At 40.9% G+C, this 22,416-nt stretch overlaps 1 protein-coding gene across 7 annotated transcripts in view; it reads left to right on the top strand.

Annotated features, from left to right (window-relative positions):
- cacnb2a (calcium channel, voltage-dependent, beta 2a) overlaps nucleotides 1–22,416 on the top strand; it is a 51,630-nt gene that overhangs the window by 5,474 nt on the left and 23,740 nt on the right. For 2 of the 7 annotated variants that reach the window (XM_053858635.1, XM_053858639.1), the window contains exon 1: nucleotides 20,374–20,646. The exons of 2 other annotated variants lie outside the window; for them this stretch is intronic. In XM_053858635.1, the coding sequence (XP_053714610.1) occupies nucleotides 20,614–20,646 (33 nt within the window). In that variant the 5' untranslated portion in view covers nucleotides 20,374–20,613. Of the gene's footprint in view, nucleotides 1–12,587; nucleotides 13,265–15,722; nucleotides 16,146–17,409; nucleotides 17,487–20,373; nucleotides 20,647–22,416 lie in introns of those variants that run through there. 3 more of the 7 variants (XM_053858636.1, XM_053858637.1, XM_053858632.1) reach the window with 3 other exon arrangements.

A 22,416-nucleotide genomic window follows, 5' to 3' on the forward strand; every position in this document is an offset into this window, starting at 1 on the left:
TGGAGGAGGACGGTGGTCCAGTTCAGACCGCTTGGCCGTGGGAGTAGCAAGTCGGTGTTGAAATGGAGCTCACCACTCCATTGAGAGGCAACAGGAACAAAATTGATGGAGACACGTCATGAAACTTGAACCCTGGGTTGATGTTTATTTTTATTTATGCGGAGGTGGTCTGCTGTGTAAGCAAAGAGATGTTCTCACCAGAGTTCTGGGCGGTCGTAGACACATATAAATGGAGATCACAATCATGCTTTAGATCATCGCTTGTCCGCTGTGTGGATTTCCTTTTACAGTCCAGACAGGACGGTTCTCTGTTCTTCAAAGAGAACTTGAACTCAAAGGTGTCAGTATTAGGAGAACAAATGTCGGCAACCATCCAGCCAACTGGGATTGGTTCTGTTGTAGTCTCATCTTACTTTAACGTGTGTTTTTGTTAGTTATTGTGGTGATTCTCTTAGTAGTTTTACGATTATGATAAAGTACTTACCATGAGTGGAGAAGATGGACTGGCCTTGGTGCAGCAAGATCTTGTCGATCAAATTCCTGGCGGTATTCGACAAACTAGTGTGACTAATACAAGAATATGTACACCAACAAATGAATCGTTCAAATGAAACTCGACCAACACATCGTCTCTTGCGAGGAACAGAACCAAGGGCCAAAACAGGATTGTTGTGATCTTTCGGCCCTCAGCCAGCACCCCATTAAAGAAGTCACTTTTTATTAACAAAGTTGACAACATACTCCACAGAAGCAATATAAATACTAACCATGCAAAATTAGAAAGGTAGCTCACTTCATTTATCTACTATGGTCCATTGTTATGAGGGTGCAATAAACCCGACACACCAACGTTCAAGATCGCGAATAGCACATCAAAATAAACCTCAAATCAAATCAGACGCATCTTGAGTCATATTAAGTCAAATATGCCGTATTATCACTGTTTTCTTCAAGGTGGAATTCACACTGTATTGCTGTCTTTAAACTCTCAAACAGCTCAATTCTATGTCATACATGCTCTGCCCTCTAACGGTCGTCGCTATTGGTTAAGAGCTCTATTCTATGTTCCAGGAAAGAAAGGTTAAAATGCTAACATGACAGGTCTTTCTGTATAATGCTGACAGTAGAAAGCTTCCTAGCTTTGTGTTGCCTAATTCCAAGGCCTGTCGAGAAAGCCTTCCCTCCTCCCTTACACCAAAGAATGTAACTATTATGGTCACATTGTCAGTGTAAATGTGTTTGTCACTTTGTAGATTTGCTGTATTTAGACTATCTGCCTCCCATCTAATGCATCCTGGGAAACCATCCAAGACCCCACATGACCCCGAATAATAATAAACGGTCTTTATATAGCGTGTTTCTAAAAACAGCAGCGAGAGACAAGGCAGAGACCAAACGGCACCATCAAACACTTGAAGGAGGAATTGCTCAAGTGCTGCACCTAATTATGGCTTGTCTTTGCCGTGAGCTCAGAAGGAATTGACGCATCACAACAGTGTGTCATGTAATATTTGTTTGTTTTGATAGAAACTCTGAGTATACGGTGTATTATCCAGTTGCTTTAACTTCTTGCTTGTACTTCTTGTACTTGCACCTCTGCCGAGGAAGTTATGCGATTGCCATTGTTTCTGTGTTGCCAAAGTGACTCAGAGATGTAGTGAACAAACTCTGATGAAATATTTCAGATAATGATCACAACGATTATAACTATGTGTTGTGCAGGCACGGTATTGGACACAATTGCCACCTGCTGTTCTATTGACCTCATTTCTCTCTGTTTGTCTTTAGGATTAGTTCATTTCCTGCTGGTTCCACTTGGTGTGTTTTTTTTTTGTCTGTGATACGCAGGTGTCACAGTGGTGTTAACTCACAAGGTCAATATTAACCTGGTGTTTCGACACTTTTCATTGCTGTCAAACTGGATAATGACATCAGCTGTCTTATCTCAGTCACGTAGAGGACTTTAGTAATGATTTATATATACATTTTTAGCAATAGACTTATGACAATATTTTCATCCATAACTACATGACACTGTCAGAGAAGGATGTGGCATGGTCTGAAGCACCAGGAAGAATCTACTGTCAGTGAGTCACTTATTTCTTATACCCAAAAGAGACTTGGGAAAACATCTTTATTATCAAAAACCTTGAGCAGTGAAACTGGCTTTTGTTAAGTCAGCGTGTGAGTGAGTGGTTGTTTTTGTCTAGGTGTGTCCATGATGTCCCCCTCCTCTTTCTCCAAGTAGATGGGAGGCTGAACGTTCTTTGATTCTTCTGTTGTCCTCTAATTTCTCTTACTGTTTTTTTCCCTTTCATTCTCATCATATATTTACTGCAGCACAACCTCATGATCCGACATGCATCCCATTACTTGGTTCACGATTCTATTGTGACGGACCATGGTGGTATATAGCGCGTTGCCTTTGAGCAAGAAAGTTGAGGGTTCAAATTCAGCTCTGGATTTTTCTGGATGGAGTTTGCATGCGTGGGTTTTCTCTGGATACTCTGGTTTCCTCCCATAATCCAAAGACATGCTCAATAGGTTAATAGGACACTCTAAAATTGCCCCTAAGTGTGTGTGTGCCCTGTGATGGACTAGCGACCTGTCCAGGGTGTATTCCTGCCTCTGGCCCAATGACTGCTGGCATACGCTCCAGCTCTCCTTAACAGAACTAAGAGCTGGTTAACTGAGAATGTATGTATGTAGGTGCATTACATACATACTCATAACTTGGAAACATGATCTCCATCAAGTCAGTCACTTAAACTACTTAAACGTAAGATTAAACTACTGTAATACTGCAAATTTCTCCTTACTGAAAGCATCCTAGCGTGCAGTGCTGCTCACACTGGCATCAAGACATGAGGAACAATTTTAACAAACACATTAACAAATATTTATTTTTGCCAAAACAATCAAACAAACAAGACATATTATGTGATGAAATATTGCTGTAATATCAGTAAGGTATCACAAAATAATACAGCAATATGTAGATTTTAACACCACTGAATCACAGTCCAGTCACATGCAGCAAATGCAAGCTCTAGATTTTTGAGCAGAGTTGTATTTTACTGTTGCCAATTGTGTCACTTTGCTCGGCTCCGTCTGAAACCTATTCCTTGGTTAACACAAGCATGTTTCCTCGCCTCACTGACTGACTGCCTTGGTAACAGATTTAAGGCTCCTTTGGTACTGTTTTCTCATGAGTCATTTTGTTGAGACTGAGCACAGTGTGAGAAATGTGACAAGTCAGAAGTAAACATAGTCAGAAGTTCTTGACGACATTTAGCAGCTGTAATATCGCAGTTAAATAGAGAAATGTGGCGCAAACAAAGGCTCAAGCGTTGAGATGCTGGTGCTCTTGCCTGCAGCTCGTATTTGTCACTGTGCTGAAAGGAACTTCACTGCTTTGCTTTCACTGATTCATTAGAAACAATATTTCACAATAACCTCTTGTGTTTATCTAAGTGTTAATGCCAGGCATCCCACTCCTGCATTCTCGAACAGTTTCTTAATGGCTGGGAAGCTCTTGGTTCCTCCTGCTACTGCAGCTCTTTCTGCTCAAAAACAAATGTTGATGAAAGACAGACCAAGGCAGGAAACTCTGCCTCATGCTCTCGCTGATTGCGGCGCCCTTACTGTTGTTCTTGATCTAATGAGGAGGGGGTGACGCAATAAACGCTTGATTGAATATTTATCAGATTGGAGGATCGGGTGACCACTCCACACTCCAGATTGGTGACATGATGTCTCGCCTTATTGAAGTTATTAAGAAAACCTGATGTTAATATTTACTATTAACTGATAGGTGGTAGGTTGTTCTCAACCAGTCTTAAAGCAAGTTCTTAACATTCTTATATTTGTAGTTAATTATTTAGCATTTATGAGTCTGATGCAGATGAGATTCAACAAGCTCAGCAAAACCAGTCTTCCATCTAGTGGACTGAAAAACAACTGCAGTAGAGCGGACGTTTAAAGATGAGAGGCCAAAATATCAAGTGGTGAAAGAAAATGTAGTAATATAAAGTAATATTTTTTAAGTACCTGGTGAAACAAAATGTAGTAATATAAAGTAATATTTTTTAAGTACCTTTTATCCTCCATTTCAAATGAATTACATAACACCATCCGTACACATTGTTATCCTTATTGTACATGAGTTAGAGGCACTAAGTGAATCTGCTCCATTGTTGAAGTTGACACGTTATTCCCAGCGTCTGTTGCAGTAAAGGGGTTCACTGTTACTGGCGGTGTCCTGCAAGAACCCCTGTTTGTTACATGTTACATGTGGCCAGTCCTTCCCACGGCCTGTTAAATATCCTCTCGTAAATTAACTCAACCACAAGTGCTGCTTTTTTAATTTGAACAGCAGATACAGATCATGAAAAAAATAGTGGTGGGACTTTAATGAGTTAATCGCGATTAATTAATTAATCGTAAGTAACACGTTAAAATATTTTAATCACATTTAATCGTTTTAATTTAATTTAATTTAACAGTTTGCTTTCCAGACAACACAGAACCCTTGTAAGTGCTGGAGTTCCTGGTCCACTGATCACACTGATGCACAAGACACGTGGCAGCTAGGATGAGAACAACAACAACAAACATGGAGGAATCCCTGAACAAAAGCAGAGAAAAGCATCTGTTTGCTTTTGTTCAGGGATGTTTTTCACTACACAATGACCAGGGTTTCCACTACTCTGAATGTATTTGAAATTCTTATACATATATTTTCAAGAGCTTTAGTTTAGTTAAGGTCATATAAAAACCGCCATCGTGATTTATTGTGCTATTGTCAAACTGATGCAAAATTTTGTTGTTTAAATATATCATTTGATAAAGTAATACACCAAATTCATTCAAATTGAAAAATGTGGCTTCTTGTGGCAAATATTATACGATTAAACTGTGATTAATTGAGATTAATTAATCACAAATTATTTTTTTTTAATCGATTCTCACCCCTAATGAAAACACATGCGGATTGACTAAAAACAAAACAAGTGCCTTTTCCTTTGGGTTGTTTCATCACAAGCACATCGCTCCAAGTATAACATTCAAACACACTGGTCGTGCAGGCATTTTAGTGTGTCACCCATTAGACAGAAGGCATCGTCAGCGTTTCGTGTCCATTCATCACTTGCAATGTGGCAATGTCAGTGAGGACTCAATCACCTGAGTGCCTCAGAAAGGACGCTAGGGGACAATCCACGGTGACAATCATGATTTCACCTCTCTCATGTGACTCACCACAGGAAAGGTTCTGTCTGCATAGGATCTTCCCTCAATAGCAGCAGTGCACCTCTGACAACAGATCCTATGTTGAATGATGAGGAAATGTGGGATGTAAGCAATAACCACAGTGGGGTGAAAATGGGAGAAGGGAAGATTGAACATAGTGAGATGGGGTGAAGAGGCGGTGCTCTCCGCACGGAAGAGAGAAACAGCGGTCAATAAAGGACACTCCAGCTCCTCCCTGTGCTGACAACTTGTGTGTGATGATGAGGGTGTGTAAATTCACCAGCAGCTGAACCAGCGTGGCAGCCTGCCACTGTACCTCTGCCATGGCGCAGCACTACTGCAGAGAATTTGGCAGCCCAGAGGATCTGTTCACTGGCTGATCGTCTGGGTGGAGTAAAGGGAGAGTCCTCTCAGATTATTACTGCAACAGTGTGGTGAAGTGAAAGCGGGAGACGGAGATGACAGGGGTGCAGTCCTTATAGTTTGGGGGTACATCAGAAGTGGAAGTAGGGGGGATCGCTGTACACCTTTTTGTTTCACTGATGTCTTTTGGTGATTGCACCAGTTAGTGGCAAAAGTGCAGTGATGGACCGAGGCTAGTCGGATGCTGCTGCCTGACAGTTGGTCTGCGAGACGGCAGTCTATCTCTCCTCGCCCTGGTCCCCTTCATGCCGTGCTGTGGGCTGGGCCATCGTCGGAGAGCACAGCTTCCTTATGTGAGTAATCTGCCAAGCTGTGTAAAGTTATCATATCTGTCTCATGCAAGGAGCTTGCTGCACTATTTGGTTGGTAATGTTATGGATGTGTTTTGCTTAACTTCAAACTTGACGTCTATGTTGCGTCTCTCCATCAGCGCTCCACTAGTCAAAACATCACTGCAGTAATTATCGTAATTAATGCAGGTACAGTGATGTGATAGTTTTTCTGCAGAGCTTTGTTGTTGAGCGTTTTCCCTGGCACAATCTTGAATCTTTCATTTCATATTCTATCTAGGCTACAGACAGAGCTGACGTTTTCAAGATGTGGTCAGTTCACAGTGATGCTGCCAGGTGTGTTTGTGTTGTGTTGTCGGTAGAAACGTATCTGCATATCTTTTTTTTTTAGGATATCTGTGATTTTCTGTCAAATGAAAAGGTTGCTGAAGAAAAGCACCAAACACAAATAAGCCATCAGATTTGAGTGAAATTGATTTGTCAAATGGTCGACCCTTATCCAGGTATTCACCTGTGGTGGATCAAACATCGGCTTTCATTTCATTCATAACTAGAAAACATACAGCACTGCAGATAAAAAGCTCTCTTAATGGTTTGACCACTAGATGGCCACGTTAACCTGACTCGGTTATTCAGAACAAGCCACTTGCACGTACAGTATAAGCCATATTCTGTTTAAGTTGATAGATCGTGTGTATGTTTAGAAATGTTTGGCATTGAACAACACTGAAATGCATCCACTGGTGCTATCCATCATAATAATTTGATGTTGTGTTCACGTTAAATTGTCATGTTTGATGCAGCAGGTTGCCAAAGGTAGCAGTTCATCTACATGAAAATCATCTCATCATGATTCATGCTGCTGATTTTGGAATCATGAGTGGCAGAGTGTTCTGTCATTTCCCAGGTATTAGAAAATACTTATTTTGAGAGTTCTTTCTCTGCTACTAGTACTTTATGTAGTGCTAAGTGACTAAACCTTATGTAAATGTCACAATTAACATTGGCTTTTCAAAATCGATTATGTTGGGAGATAGATGACAGTGCAAACCTTCAGTTTGAGTGGCAGCTCAGTGTCAGTGAAAAAAAACCAAAAACATGAAGTGCATCATCTTAGTATTCATTTGTATTCAGTCAGAAGAATTTGTTATTTTCTGATGTCTGTCTGGAAATGTTGGCCTCAGAAACAGAAAACCAGGGCAGATATTTGGCCCCAAATCTTGGAGACGAAAAAATTGATTCCTCCCTTTGAAATCCACTGATTCTAATTAAATGGATTAAATGTGACACTGCAGCCAGCTGGAGCAACATTCACTACACAAGTGCGTAAGCTTTAATTTGACTGATGAGTGGATTTGCTCTGAGCCAGCTGTTGATACTCCACGTAGGGCTCTCTTACGCCTCATGTATAAGATGCACATGACAGCAACCTGTTCACAGTCAAGAACTCAAGCCACGTGTTTGGTTGCAGTCGTAAGCAAAAGAATAAGCGTCCTTTTAGAAGACGACTCCATTTAGACCCCAGCTGTGACCCCAGATGTGTTTTGGATTTTTATGTCTGCGAGGGGACATGACATCATTCCATTGAAGGTGGAATGTGGGGAGCATGGCGCTCTTGCTAGACTGGACTGTGTCATGTCATGGAAACGGGTAATTTGGGTAGGGAGACCCAACTGCAGCAACTTCTTTTTCGCATCAAAATTAATTTTAATTAAAATTAATTAAAATTAAAAATAATACATTTAAAAGTAGTTTGTTTTGCTATTGACTGATCAATTAATCCAGCAATATGAGTGTCTTTGTTGTTCAGGCTATTTGAATACAATTTAAAAAAAATATTTGACTTTAGAGCAAATCACATTAAACACAGCATTTATTGTTTTATTACAACATAATTCTGGAACTAATGAGATTGCACCGAACACTTTATACTGAAACTCTGGTTATAAATGAGCGATTGTCAATCATTAGAAGCACATTTAATCCAGGAATTATGGGATGCTTCGACGGTAAATTGTAACTTGTGGTCATAAACAACTACAACAAATGTGCCGCCGCAGCTTGAAGTTTGATTTTTAACTTAACAGCCATCTTAGTTGAGTTTTTCATAGTTGAGTAGTATGCATGTCTTCTGTTAGTGATGTGAACCACAGTCTTCATGCAAGTGAAATATTTCCCCATAAAAGACAGATGTAGCTCAGTATCTTGGCACCATGAGCCTGTAGCATGTGTGATCGAAATAAGAGCTGGGGGTTGAATTCACTGCTTCATGGCTGTAAAAGTTACCATTCAATTGTGATGAGTGGAGTCCAAAACAGTGGTCTCAAGTGGCCGGACCCCACAAATCCAAGCCTCAATTTGAGGATGAAGTCTTCAAAGCAACACTGTCATTATAATTGGGTTTTAGTCCTGTTCCGAGTCCTGGTTAAGTTGTGCCATGTTTTGGATGGTTAGGTTTAGGGTGAGAGGCTGGGGAAAGCATTATGGCAATGAGTGGACCCCACAAAGATAGAGATGCAAACGTGTGTGTGCGTGTCTGTGTGCATGTGAACTAATCTCTGGCTCAAGGGCATATGGCATTCCCAGTTTTCCAGGCTTTGGGACACAGGCCAGGAGAGGAGTGTCTGGCCAATGCTGAGCAGACTGGTGCAGGGTTCCTTTGGCAGCAGTCACTGGACTTTCACTTTTCCACAGAAAGTGGAAATGTCCTGAAATGGAGCGGCTAATTAGCACCAGAGGCTTTTAGGAATGTCTTGGATTTAGGTGGATTTTTTCTGGATTTACATAATCTTCTACTTCAATCATGGACTGGAAAGTGTGATTTATATCTGTGAGAGCCAATGTAGAGTATCACTTGACTGGAAACGATGATGTCAGAAAATGTTTGTGCAGATGGTGCACACTGAATAAAGATCAGATCGTTCAAGAGGACGTTGATTCTGGAATACATAAATGCTCAACCTGAAACTTGAGTGAGAGGAGAGGAGGAGAATGAGAGTTATTTAGTTGCGTAGTTGCAAAAGTAATAGTATGTATGCATATAGCTTTCGACTACACAGTTGTAAAGTTTCTTGATGCAGTTGTCAGTTTATTCAATTTATTGCCTCTCAATAAAAGTGCGCTTTCAACTTTAAATGATTGTTCTCAACAGCAAAGTCAATTAAAACGCTGGAAACTTAGTAGTACAAAGACGTATTTATACTGTTACTGTATGAGTAGCTCATGTCTATAGCTGTTTATAGTCTCATTACATTTCAAGCACAGCAAAATAATATTAGGAACAAAGCTACTTTTATAGCCTCCTATCCTTTATGAAGAATCAATCGTAGTTTTTACTTTGTGCTGCATGAGATACGTGAAGTCATTTTCTCATGGTTTGAGCTGAATCATCTCAAGTGCTTTCATCCGTTTTAGTCAACTGACCATCTACTCTATAATTTCATATCTTTGGCTGGTTACACAGCAACACAGCTGGTAATGAGGAAATATTGTACACACTGCTAACACTACTGTGACATTTTGTTTAAGCCTCATTAAATATCACACTTCGCTGCTCTGCCTCCATTTCACACTTCTGCAAACGGTTGTTGTTTTTTTGCAAAATTAGCAGAAGTGATGCTTTTGTGATTGTGTGCATTTATAATTTATTCATGCACTGCCAAACATCACCTCTTTCTTTAACATATTGCAGACTGAGAGGGACAGATGGGACAGTTTGTAAGTTTTGTATTATCCACTGGAATTAAAGGGTTTTTTTTCATCTAAACTGATCCAGCTCACTGGGGAAGCAGCCAGACCAAAAAAGCCCAGACTTCCCACTCCCCAGAAACCTACTCTTCCAGCGTAATGCTGAGACTTTCCGCAGTGAATCTAGAGATGAGGTCTTGGCTTGTGTCCTGGGTTTGCCCTTGGGCCTCCTCCCTGTTGGACATAGCTGCAGCACTTCCAGTTTGTCCAACAGCCTCCCCTGCCATTTAATCCAACCAGGCACTAGTTGGTTAGTGTTAGTTAGTGTCTAAAACAGGCGTGGCCAACCAGTCAGAGGCTTATAGCCACATTTCTTTATTGTGTTGCCACAAAGAGCCACATGCTACAAATATGTAGGTGTGGCAGACAAGGCTCACCTGAACAGCAAGTCACGTGACTTAGTGGCAGTATAGCGGTTAAAGCACATCCCTGAATGTCACAATTGCCAATTCGCGTCTGCTGTAGCTCTCTTGTGCATCAACACATTTTACCGTGATGCTCTTTGATATATCAAACAGCGTAGATAGAAATGTCTGTGCCGTTTATTTTATTTATATATATTTTTACGTGGCTCATGCCACCAAAAAACATTCCCTCCTCTGAATTCATCGGACTTCACAGCGATCAACGATGAATAATACGCGACACACATGATACTCATGACAGAGTGAAACGCGGAACTAATTCATGTTAAATCGTGGATCTGATGACGATCCAAGTCTGAGGACCACGACTCTCATTGCCATTGAATGGGGGGGGCTTGGCACATGTGTAGTGAGGCGCATTGGTTACGTTTGAAAGTTAAATGATTCAAAGTCTTCGACCAATATCTTCAAATTTCGCTGGATAGCTCTTATTTTTCCGACTAATTTTCACGACTCATGTGGTGAAGAGTCGCATTAGGCTTGGGAGCCGCAGGTTGGCCAGGTGTGGTCTAAGACATCTTGCACTTATGGACACCTATGCGGCCCATTTATGCTCCCTTTATGTGGAAAAATGTACCCACCATTTTCAAATGTTACGGTGCTGATCACATGCTTCAATGCGTTCTTTATGTTGGTGTTGCTGTCCTCCAATATATACACCAGATGGCGCAGCCCAGAGGCAATCATTTATGACAACAAAGTACAAAACTGACATGGTGACTGTAGAAGAAGTATTGATAATGTACATCTTGCACAAAAGGAGATAGCATGCAGGCATAGGGGTCCTATGTTAACATGTAACTTGACCTGTTAAGATGTTTTGGATTGTACTAGCTTTTTGTTTTAGTAAACATGACCTTATATTGCTGTAAATTCAACACATTACTATTTTCAGTTCTTTACAAACTAGAAAATGTCTTGAAACTATGTTGTGCATAATAATTTGGAACAGTGCGTTTTAAGTTTTTTATTTATTTTTTAAATACTGTTTTCGTTAGGAGTTTTGTTCAATAGACAGCTAATGGCTTGAAAATTATGTTGATCGTTATTTGCATCAAGTATTTTGGAAAATCAAACAAAAACATCATTTGCATAATAATTTGGAACGCAGTGTATTGTGCTCCATCCAGTCATTACCAAAACAGCAGGACCTCTGAAATGCAGTGGACCTCGAAGAAGTGTCTCTGAGTTGGAGGCATGTCCAACCCAGCTTGTTGGCCCTCACCATGGGCCCTGTCGAGAGATGAGTCCAACCTCTGTTAAGCAGATCTATGCTACAGCCTGAACTGCACATTGAATAGAGTCCAACTATATTGAGTCTGTACCTCAGCCACAGCTCTTGAGAGATGACTTTCAATTCTCCTAATGGCCAGATTAGGAAGCTGCTATTAGGATTGCTAAGACCTCTACTCATGTCTGATGCCCAGTCTCTACAGCAACCAACCTTTATGAGCCCTCCCAGAGGAGGTGAGCCCTCGAGAGCTGAGGTGCCATTTTGCATTCTAATTCATCGTCCCAAAGTTTAAACCATGAGTGCAGTTGGATTGTTTGAACTTTCTTCGGTCCTTTTCAACTGTTTGTTTTCAAGTAGTTTGTTGTGGTCATTGTTGTTTCTAGTGCTGCAAGTCTGTGATTTGCTTGAGGATGCTTGGTCATTGTCAAAATCCATTGGTCTACCATATAACAGTATTCATTTTTGCCTGAAATCTGCAGAAAAATGGAGGCTATGGAGACACAACAGACTCCCAAGCTTTAACAGAGTATCACTTAAAGCTGGAGCAGATGTTCTTGCAAGCTAATTGGCAGCAAAAGGGATGCAGACAACCTTGTGCTCTGGAGGAGGGCTGCTGGCCCAGATGGATGTACACAATTAATTCAAGCAACAGACATTAAACATGGATCAAGACCTGGGGATATTGCTTACCCTAGTACCACAACATTGACGAATTTAAACTTAGTGACACTGCTTTTAGAATCTATACTTTTGAGTTCCTTTGGTGCCGAAACCTGAGGGTTTATAATCTCTTAACATGAAGTTAAGACAGAAAATAGAAAATTAACCTGTTATTCTTGACTCTTAATGACATTTTTAGCCTTTTCCAATCTTCTTTTTTATTACATAGTAGACATTTCAAAGCTACGATGCAAAAACACACCAAAATCTCTTAGTCCAAGAATAAAAAAATAGACCTAATTGGGTCATGTTTGTGCACAACACTGTTTGTTTTATGAGTCAAAGCACTGGCTATTCTGTGTTTTTGTTTTGCTCGACCTGAGTCGTACCCTACCAGATGCTGAACTCTGGATCTTTGGCCCAATTCTCCTTAAGTGCAGCCACTCAAATTAACAAACATTGCTGCAAAACGACTTTGAGATCATTTGCATTTAATCCGGATGGACTGGTACAAACTGAGCTGAGTGCGATGAGTTGGTGGCAGAGAGAGGAAGTGCGTCTCAGAGAGGTGCCATAACGACTGTTACCATCCCAGCAAGAGGACGCATCCCTGCAGAGATGGAAAGATAGACACAGAACCTGTCAGTAAAGTGAGCCGTTCAATTCTCTTTAGGCTGCTGCTTGTTTGTAGATTTAGAGTGAGACCTGACCTGCTCTCCTCGTGGAGATCAGTCTCCTCCTGGGAATCATCCTGATGCTTCTATAAGCTCACCCTCGGGACATGGCCACAAAGATCTGCTGCATGATTGGGCGCGTGCAGAGGCTCACTAAGGCGGGGTTAAACCTGCTGTGATGTTTCATATTCATACTCGGCGTGAATACATAATCAGTCCATCAGGTCAGTGAGTGCTATCGGGAGGAAAACTCTGGCTCTGAGATGGATATTTCTTTTGACACTTTTGGACTTTGGACCACTATCACAACTTCTTCTTTCGTCTGGCTGTACTCTTCCTTCCAATGCTGGATTTAGCAGGGACACGGTCTATTTGGGCTCCCAAGCACATGACTTGCTCCAGAGCACATCTTTGGATGTCCCATCTAAACCCACCTAGACCTGCTGAAGCAACAACTGCTGGGGCTGAGATCTACTGAGGAGGGGGGTCCTCACTCTCTCTGGATGTTGCCTGCCCACTACTGCTGCTATGAAACACACAAAGAACAAAAATGTCTCTTGGGTGAGTGTTGTGCTCGGCACATGAAGCTGAACTGGTTAACTTTGCTAACAACCCCAGCATGGCGACATCACTTGTGTCAAGAGATCCCACTTGACTATGGCAATATCTTTTTTTTTGTTTCCTAGTTGGTTTAATATTCCAAATGGGGCTTTACTATCATTAAACTTTACTACTATACTTTATTAACTGAATATAAATTATATTTGCATATGCAAAAGATGCTACAATGCTGCATATAGACAACAGTTCACAATAGCAATAATTCATTGTGGTGCTCCACGTTTCCACGGTATGAGTTTGACATCTGACTCTTTGCTAGTGCGAGCGGATCAAGGGAGATTAGCGTGACAGTGGCTTTACGAGGATGAAATCAGCTACTTCCCAGCTGTGGGTGGGGGCTGGTGAAGGGTGGCGCTGGAGTTTTACTATGAGCTAGAGTTCACTTTTTTTGGCAAAATTTGATTATTTATTTAGAGACAGAGAGAAAGGATGGAAGGAAGGAAAGGATTCTCCCGTGAAGATGCATTCACTGATTCAGACGGGCATAAAAGTTCTGTTCCAGGATGTGTCTTTGAAAAGGTTCCTGGATTGAGTATGTGTGGTTTTAAACTGTCCGCTGTTGAATGCTTGCTGCATAGACAGTGGAGCTACACAGGAATATTGCAGAATCATGCTCTATCTTAAATAATACACTTAATCCACTGAGCCTTCATAGCAGGGTCTTTAGGAAAGGCAAATGCCTGTTCCTCTCTTTCACAGCTGACACAAAAGACACTTCAATAGTTTACCTTACTTAAAGTGTGGTGTGTACTAATACAGTGTAGTGCGCCATTGACCCCGTGGTCCTTTGCAGGCTGCATGAACAAGCCTTTGTGATGTCACCACTAATGATAACAAATTCTATGATCAGCCATTTATTTTCTTCAGTCTCTCTTACAACAGTTTTTGAAAGTGTCTGTGTCAATCTTTGTTTTTAGTGATATACCTGGCATTCTCCCACAAATGTCTGTGGGTGCTCACTATGCCAGCGCCTGTGGTAGCAATGAACCCCTGTGGAAGTAATGTCCAGAAGATCACAATTGGTAGTCATTGATAATACTGAATCTCTTATGCAGATTTTCTGAGAACTAAAATGTCTTTCCGGTGTAATTTCTCTGTCGATGTAATGTATTCCCTTCTGATTAACTTTTTTAATTATGTAAATTTTCATTGACATTTTATGCAAATAATTATGTGTCCAAACTGATGACATTAAAATGGGATTGTTCACACTCAATATAAATTGAAAAATGAGTCCTCGATTGTAGGTTGTGTTACGATGGCACCCATGTTTATTAATTTTGCCATTTATTTTAAATCTGTCTGACTTCGAGTTTGCCTTTCATTTCGATTTATGCTCAAAAAATAATTTCGTGACTATTTCATATCACATAACAGGGTTAGTGAAAAGACATCTTAGAGAGACATAGTTTCTGTCTTGCAAAACGTCACCAAATGCACGTCTATTGTTTTCAGATTACCTCATCCAATTTAGGTTTCAAATATTATATATTTTTCAGTCATATTTTGAAAAAAATGAGTGAAAAATGTCATCACTCATATCACACACACATAGATCTATTCTGAGGTTTATTCTGTAATGATGATGAGAAGAAACACAATGGTTTTGTGGAAAAAAACGCAAAGAGATTTAGCGGTCATCCATTTCTTTAGTTTTATTTGGGTGTTTGGATGTTTTTGCTCATCGTGCTCCAAGGTCCATATTAATATGGAAGAAGCCCCATTAAACAGGCGTCAAGGTTCTCGTCACTTGTATATTTTACATGGGCACATGTGCATAAATAGACTTAGTGAATAGTGTGATGTCCTCCGGAGGGAAAAGCTGCTCCACTTTTTCTTAAACTGGCCATATGGCACATATGTCATGCTGCAGCTTGCCATCCTCACCCTGATCCTGATCGTGCATGGAGAGATACAGAATACCTGATACAAAAATGCTGCTCTAGTGCTATCAATGAGGTTATAGAAATAAGGTGTGAAGGTAAATTGTCTACAACTTTTCTTTTGTAATGCTTTTTACCCATTCTGTTCACATTGTTTGTTTTTGTCTGATCTGTATTTTTTTTTCTTTCATTTTTCTTTTTCAACCAGAACATCAAAAAATGTTCGTCATAAAAATAGTTTTTTTAAGTGATGCACATGACTCTCATTGTGTGTTCTTGAACCATAACACTGTAAATCCAATAACCCAAATGGCTGAGAGTTGAATATTTCCAGTCAGGGTTGTGGTCATCAGCGTTCAGATTATGGCTCCAGATGGAGCTGTTACAGCCTGGCTGTCTGGACGTAAATCTGCAGGAGGTCACATGGTCTGCTACAGCTATTGGTGCCGTCACTGCAACTTATGACTGGCCAGCGGAGGTGGAAAATAGTGTTACTGACGCGTACATGTCGGTGTTAACTATCCAGCAGATGTCACAGTTTTCAATTGAGGCTTAATTCCTGCGCTGCATGAAAACTCTGACACTGTGAAGCTTAAACGCTGTGTCTATCAGAGCGTGTGCCCATGCCAGTGTGTCCGATCCGCCAGCTTCCCTCCACATGCGGCATGACATTTGCAGTGAAAGTGCTGTTAAGGATGGTCACATCTCGTTTCCATGTCTCTTCCCATGTCTTCCCCTGGGGCACTGGTTGTGTTGAAGAGAAACTTGCCTGGCAGCGTGAAAGTCAGTCTTTATCCCTTTTATTTTGTGTCGCTGACACCCTCGGGTCATGGTTCTCTGAGCAAAACCAGGGGATTTGCATAATTCATTACCGCCGCGGTGGAGAGTAGGAGTCTGACAGGTGTCGTGGGAGGACGAGCATGTCTAAGAAGCCAAAGGTAAAACAAACACACAAACTGTTTTTGTCCGTGTTGATTGTTCACTGCCACGTTTAGTACCTTATCGAAAACGGTCTGTTTCTGCATATTAATGGAATAACTTCGTCTTTTTGAGGTGATGATCTTGGCTCGGTTTACATGTACGTCTGATCTCATCTCCAATTTCAGTGTTAAAGGTTTGATTGTGTTTATGCGGCTTAGTCCTGTGTTGGGACACACATTTATTTGGTCAGAATGACATCAAGGCTCAGGAGGTGAAATATGATCCACTGGCTGGTTCATCTTTCACCGAACCTTCAGCAGCCTGGTGGTAGACTCTTTTTGGTTGCTGATTGCTATTGTTTGTATTTGTGAAGGCGTCGCTGTTTGTCTTGAGCAGACCTTCAGTTCTTCAATGAGTCTGAGTCCCACAATTCCCAGGCTATCAGTTGGAATACATGTAATACATGAAATACATGTCTTATCTGGGAGTAGATCTGCATTTCATAAGTTTTGAAGTTTGACCGACCTGCACTAAAGCCCATCGGAAAGTGAAATCGGATTTGATGGTTGTTGTACACCAGACCTGTCTATAACTCCAAGGATAAGACGCAAATGTCGGTCAATACGTTTCATTGTTTTTTTGTTCAAATAATCCACTGTTCTTTATGCCACTTTTATTATGAAACTGAAAATATTTCGAACCCTTTGGGGTCATGTTTTTTTAGTTAGGCTTAATTAAGTCATACATTTCTGTAATTCTGAATTACACACCAAAAATTAAGATGACAATACGATTCATTTTCTGGTTTTGTTTGACGACGTGATGAATAAAAAATAAAATTCACCAGCAAAGACACGTGGCAGTAGAGAGTTGTTCATATGGGGGTGGAGAGGTAATAATGCATGCATTATAATTGCGGTATAATAATTTGTTTTAAAATAAACACACGGCGCCTTTTTTAATTTAAAATGAATCAGTGGGATATATTTTGAGGTTAAGGAAAGATGTCGTTTTGCTGCATAAACTAAAAGCTGTGCTCACATAATGGTGAGCGAAAAATGATGAACTGAATGTTTTTTTTTTCACCACGGAGACTTTTAAAGGTGTTTTTATATTAAGGCACATGTTTCTGTACCCGATTGCTTTGCATTTACTCCGTTGACTCCATGTGGGACAGCCCAAGTGTTGATGTGCCCACAATGCGTGAAGCCAATGAGTGATCAGCCCACACACACACACACACACACAACCAACCCACTACAGCACTTCAGCTGAGGTGTTCATGCAGCATCATGCTCTTTATTCCCACGGGGCTGCAGGACAAATTCTCTCCACGGGCTCTTCACATCAATGGAGGGGTGAGCTGTAGCCAAAACTTTTACAACGTTTATCTGGTTCCTAGTCTTTGTCAAAAGACTTAAATTGGGTCAGAAATGTTTCCTGCTCCTCTCAGGTCACTCGCTAACGTTGTGCCCTTTGGTGGCATGCAGTAAACAGATGGGGCTTCTCTGATGCTTTTCATTACCTTTCTCTCCCCTGTGTTTTATTTCTTAAACCTCAGATGGTTTCTACTGGCCCACGAGTTCCTGTAGTTTTTCATCACAGTCACATTGGGGTGTCTGTGCAGCCCCCTGTCTATCTATAGTCGTGACGAATTAAGCCAGATCAACGACAGTGATAGAATGGGTCACTTCAATGATCACACCATTCAGTGTGGGACGATTGGTCAACGATAAAATCCAAACTAGATTAAATAATGATACATTTGATTACATTTCATTTGACGGAAAAATCATTTCTTATTCTCACTGCTGACACATATCATCCTTGCAGCTGCGGAAAATGGAACCAATAAGTATACAACTCACAACACTATCAGGAAAACATATATATATTTGGGTTTTAGAATCCTAGATGAGTACCATGGATTACTGTGTGTATGTTGTAGCTTGTTATTTGTAATACTATGTTTGAAAATCATTTTCTGTATTTGTAACAATGACGGAAAAAGATGTCAAACCTGTTGTGTTTATGCCTCCGATTGTGTTGTTGTTGGATTCTTCTATAAGAGGAATTTGAGCTTTAAATTGCTGTCTTTCTGCGGCTGGACAAGGTGACCCTTTAGCAAGGTCTGGATCCTGAAAGCCACAACTGTTGACACGTGCGGAGGTTTAATTGATTTCCTTGTGGTCCCAATTACTGTGTGCTGGTTTTGTTAGCTGCGCTTGCTGGCCTTTGTCAACCTGTCAGTGTGAACGGCAGCTTACGTCACTGCACATGTTGTCCAATCGATAAGCCAAAGGCACCACATGCACTCGCTTCCAGATTGATTTATCAAATCTGGACATGTTCACAGTGGCTGCCTTTCTGCATATATATATATATAATAGAATGTAACTTTTTAATAGCACCACAAATGAAGTTTGAGACCAATGAGATGAGGAAAACATGTAGCTGTAGCTTGCTAATCTTCAAATTATATTGTGCAGTGACACCAGCACTCTCTACCAAGTCAAGTGTCATCAGACTCAGCATGAAGAGCCTCTTTCCCCTGGGCTTGAACTTTAATTAGAGTCTGAGTTTCAGCTTCATTTACCTTTAATTCATGGAGACGGTGAAACCAGGGAGAAGCAATAAAAGATGTGATTGGCACCATATATTTCACTCTATCAAGACACAGTAGAAATTGACTGAACAATAGTGATCGCTCTGAACAAAACAACATTCAGCAAGCCAGTGACATAAAGACTATCTATCCTTTAACATTCTGCCAAACATGATAAAGCAGCCTGTTGTGCAGTTTATGTTTCAGTAAAAAAGAATTGTAAGGCCAATCTTACATTTCTTAGTGAATACATGACATTTCTGAATTAGAACTAGGCACTCGACAGTCCCCCTTTCAGGATGAACAATATTTACTTTTTTAGTTGCTGATAAAGCGTTAAATAAATAAATAAAGAACGGTATAGAGCAACTACTTTTTCCACAAAGCATGTTTGTAGTGATACAACTGCTCCTCACGTGCCACGCACTGACTACGTGATAATCCTCAGAAACGGGTTAACTCAGATGAAACACAATATAATCTAGGATTTAGGCTGGTCTATCCAGAAAACATTTTTCCCTCTGAAAAAAAAACACAAATCTGGGCTTTAAAAGGATGAGTAATACTGTCAGTTTGTAGCTCCAGTGTTGTGTGCATTGAATGCCATTTCCTCCTCTTTCTTCCATCGTCCCACGATTGTCTTCCGAGGAACATGACAGTTCAATGACTGAAGGAAAGAGGTCTACAAATAATAAGGTTAATCTCAAATGCATAGCCTTTTTAAAGGCATAAGTGTTTGCTTCAAATGAGGATCCCTAGTTTATTCTGAAAATTTAACAGCTGGTATGAAAGGGCTGGAAAGTAGTAGTAGTAGCAGGAGCAGTAAAAGAAATATGTGTGATCAGTAGGTACGGTTGCTATGTGGAACTGTTGAGTTTGTCCTTCACCAATGATTATTTTTGGGTTATTCTAATGAAACAGCGTGAGGCCCTCAGTCATACTTTGACTCAAATCTACTGGAGTGTTTAAATAAAAATTGCATGCCTGTGAAGCGATGGCGGGATGTCTTTGAGGTGACTGTTGGCCGTTACAGTAACCACGTCGGCTGTGTTTTACAGATGCATACCAGCTGCATCACACCAGTGCTGAAGGCTAATGAAAACATGTCACTCGATTGGTTCACTGGCTTTTATATTAGAAATGAAAGGGAAGCACTTCACTAGCAGACGTCACGGTTCGCAAATGCTGAGAAGTGTAAACCGTGTCACTTGTAAGATAAACGTAGGTCAAAGCAGGATCGTGTGCTGTGAAGTTTCATTGACTTTTGATCGGCCACGAGGAGGATTTTGTCCATGTAGTGGAGATAATTACTTCCTCAAACTCCTGACTTCTCCAACATGTGTTGAGACGATTGAGTGAGACTCAATCCTCCCCTCAGAACCTCTTTCAAGGCAAAGTGGAACACATGTAAACTTCCGAGATCACACACTCTCAAACAGACATGAAAAGCCTCTGCAGCTGCTTTTGGTGCTTTCTGGAATTTCTAGTTCAACCCTGTTGGCCAGAGATTGTACTTCCCAACTGTTTGTGTGTGTGTGAAGCAGGGAGAGAGTCTGTGGGAGGGGTGAAGGAGGTAGGGGGGTTTGTTTTTTGGGGGCTGGAGGACGGTTGTGGTGTTCTGAAGGAGTGTTTTCCCAGCGTGGGAAAGACGATTGGCTTTTCTTTGCCTCTCTGGAAGAAAAGTAGGCCAAAGAGAAGGTTAAAGTCCTTAAGTCTGACTTGAGTTGGCAAAGGAGACAGATCTTCACCTCAGTGGAGGAGAGATTTGTGAAGTGAAAGCATCTGGGTTGGAGGGGTTCCTGTGCTCGGGGCGGAGATGGGCAGCAGCTGAGGATATTCGCTCCGAGCCGGACAGAACAGCCGAGTCTGTTCGATAAGAAATGTTTTACTCCGGCAGTGAGGAGTCAGATTTGGTAAGTTTCAGTCAGCATGCTTCTACTTTTTCAGACTTTTCGGAGCCTCCTTGTAGCTCTCTCACGCTGGACAAAGAGTGAACAAGCAGGGAAGTTATTAGTGCAGATTTAAATGGGGTAATCATGCACTTCCTACTGTTTCCAGAGAGTTTGACTTCAAAATTAAGATGTTTTAGCAAGTGTGAATAAATGTGCTCTCTTTCCGAACTTATCTAGGAATTAAAACTTCCTGCAACCAGTTCCCTGTGTGTTTTTTACTCTTTTAAGACTTGTGAAATTCTCATTTGTTTTATGGCCCTATTTTACCATGTCTCAATTTTTGACTGCTCATTGTTTATCAAAGCTTTTATTGTTGTTACTTATCCAGAGATTTGTCTGTTACTTTGTTTTACTCTGTGTGATTTCTAACGTCCAACTTAGAGATGCTGGTGTTTTTCTGGTTGTAACAAGAATGACTGAGAAAAATATGTTTTTCCTATCCTGTTGTTTTGTTCGCTCGCAATTGTTCTGTACTACCTATTTTTGGACACAGATGGACACCAAGGTGCGCATATGAGTCAGCTAGAAGTCACTGGATTGTTTGGTGTCCACATCATCAAATAAAAATTAAGGAGCCAGATATGTAGAGCCAGAGCTCAAAGTTTCACCCAGTGATACCGCTTTTGGGTATTTTCAGCTCATCTGAACTGTGTTTTCCAGTTTAAGATTACACAAAATAATCTTTATAATCATGATAATGACAACAATAACAATAATAAAAAGAAGAATGCATTTGTTCAGAACAACTTTGCAAAATGCTCTAATATCGATCATCAATTTCCTGATCACTGGCTGCCACTTCTACACACAAAACAACAGGAGGGCCACATGAAAGTAGAGCCATTGATTAACAAAACAATAATCATTGGAATAGCTGTGTGTGTTGTGTGACAGAGCAAAAGAACACCAACATTGGCACATTCTTCGTATAATGCATCCTTACTTTTGAACAGGATAAAGACCCGGGCTCCTGAAATAGTTTACACAACATTCGATCAGTTTGGACCAGTCAGACTGGTTGCAATATTGAGTAGCACTTGTTAATGTGAGCATGTTCACTTCATGTCATTTCCTTTGAAGGCAGTTTTAGGACTTCATATACACACTGTCAGCAGTTTGTAATCTAGGTGGGCTGAGATAATTATTCATTTGTTGAATGCTATTTTGTGAAGCCATTGCTCTACAGGGTGTTCAAACGAAACAAATGGAGGCCGTACCTTTTATCTATAGCCATCCCATTTATAGAACTGCCTGACCTGCTCCACTGAAGACAGTTTGCAGCTCGATCTGCTCTCTGCACCAGGCCCCATCCATCATCCATATGTGACTTCATATACTAGGAAACTGCCAGAATATTGATGACGCATGCAGAAAATAGCATGGGGCCTCTCCTCCCCTCGCAGTATCCCCTTCATCAGCCATCATCCCTTTAGAGATCCCTCTGAGGGAATGAGCTGTTAGATAAACGGGCTCTGGCTGTGAGAGGATCACTAGTAATGAGAGCTCTCACCACGTTCCAGACCATTGCTATTGGTGGCAGGTGACATTTACTGCAAGTTTGAGATTAACCCGTCATTTGCATTTGTCTTGAAGGCAGCTCTGGTAGATTTTTATTTGATGGCTTGTGGTTTCTGTTGTTGTTGGATGCCTAAATGTTAGAATGTTTATTCAGTTTCACATGTAACGCTTTCATTCTCACTTACTTCACATATCTATATCTATATCTCTATG

This window comes from Synchiropus splendidus, chromosome 3, assembly GCF_027744825.2.
Source record: "Synchiropus splendidus isolate RoL2022-P1 chromosome 3, RoL_Sspl_1.0, whole genome shotgun sequence".
NCBI lineage: Eukaryota > Metazoa > Chordata > Actinopteri > Syngnathiformes > Callionymidae > Synchiropus > Synchiropus splendidus.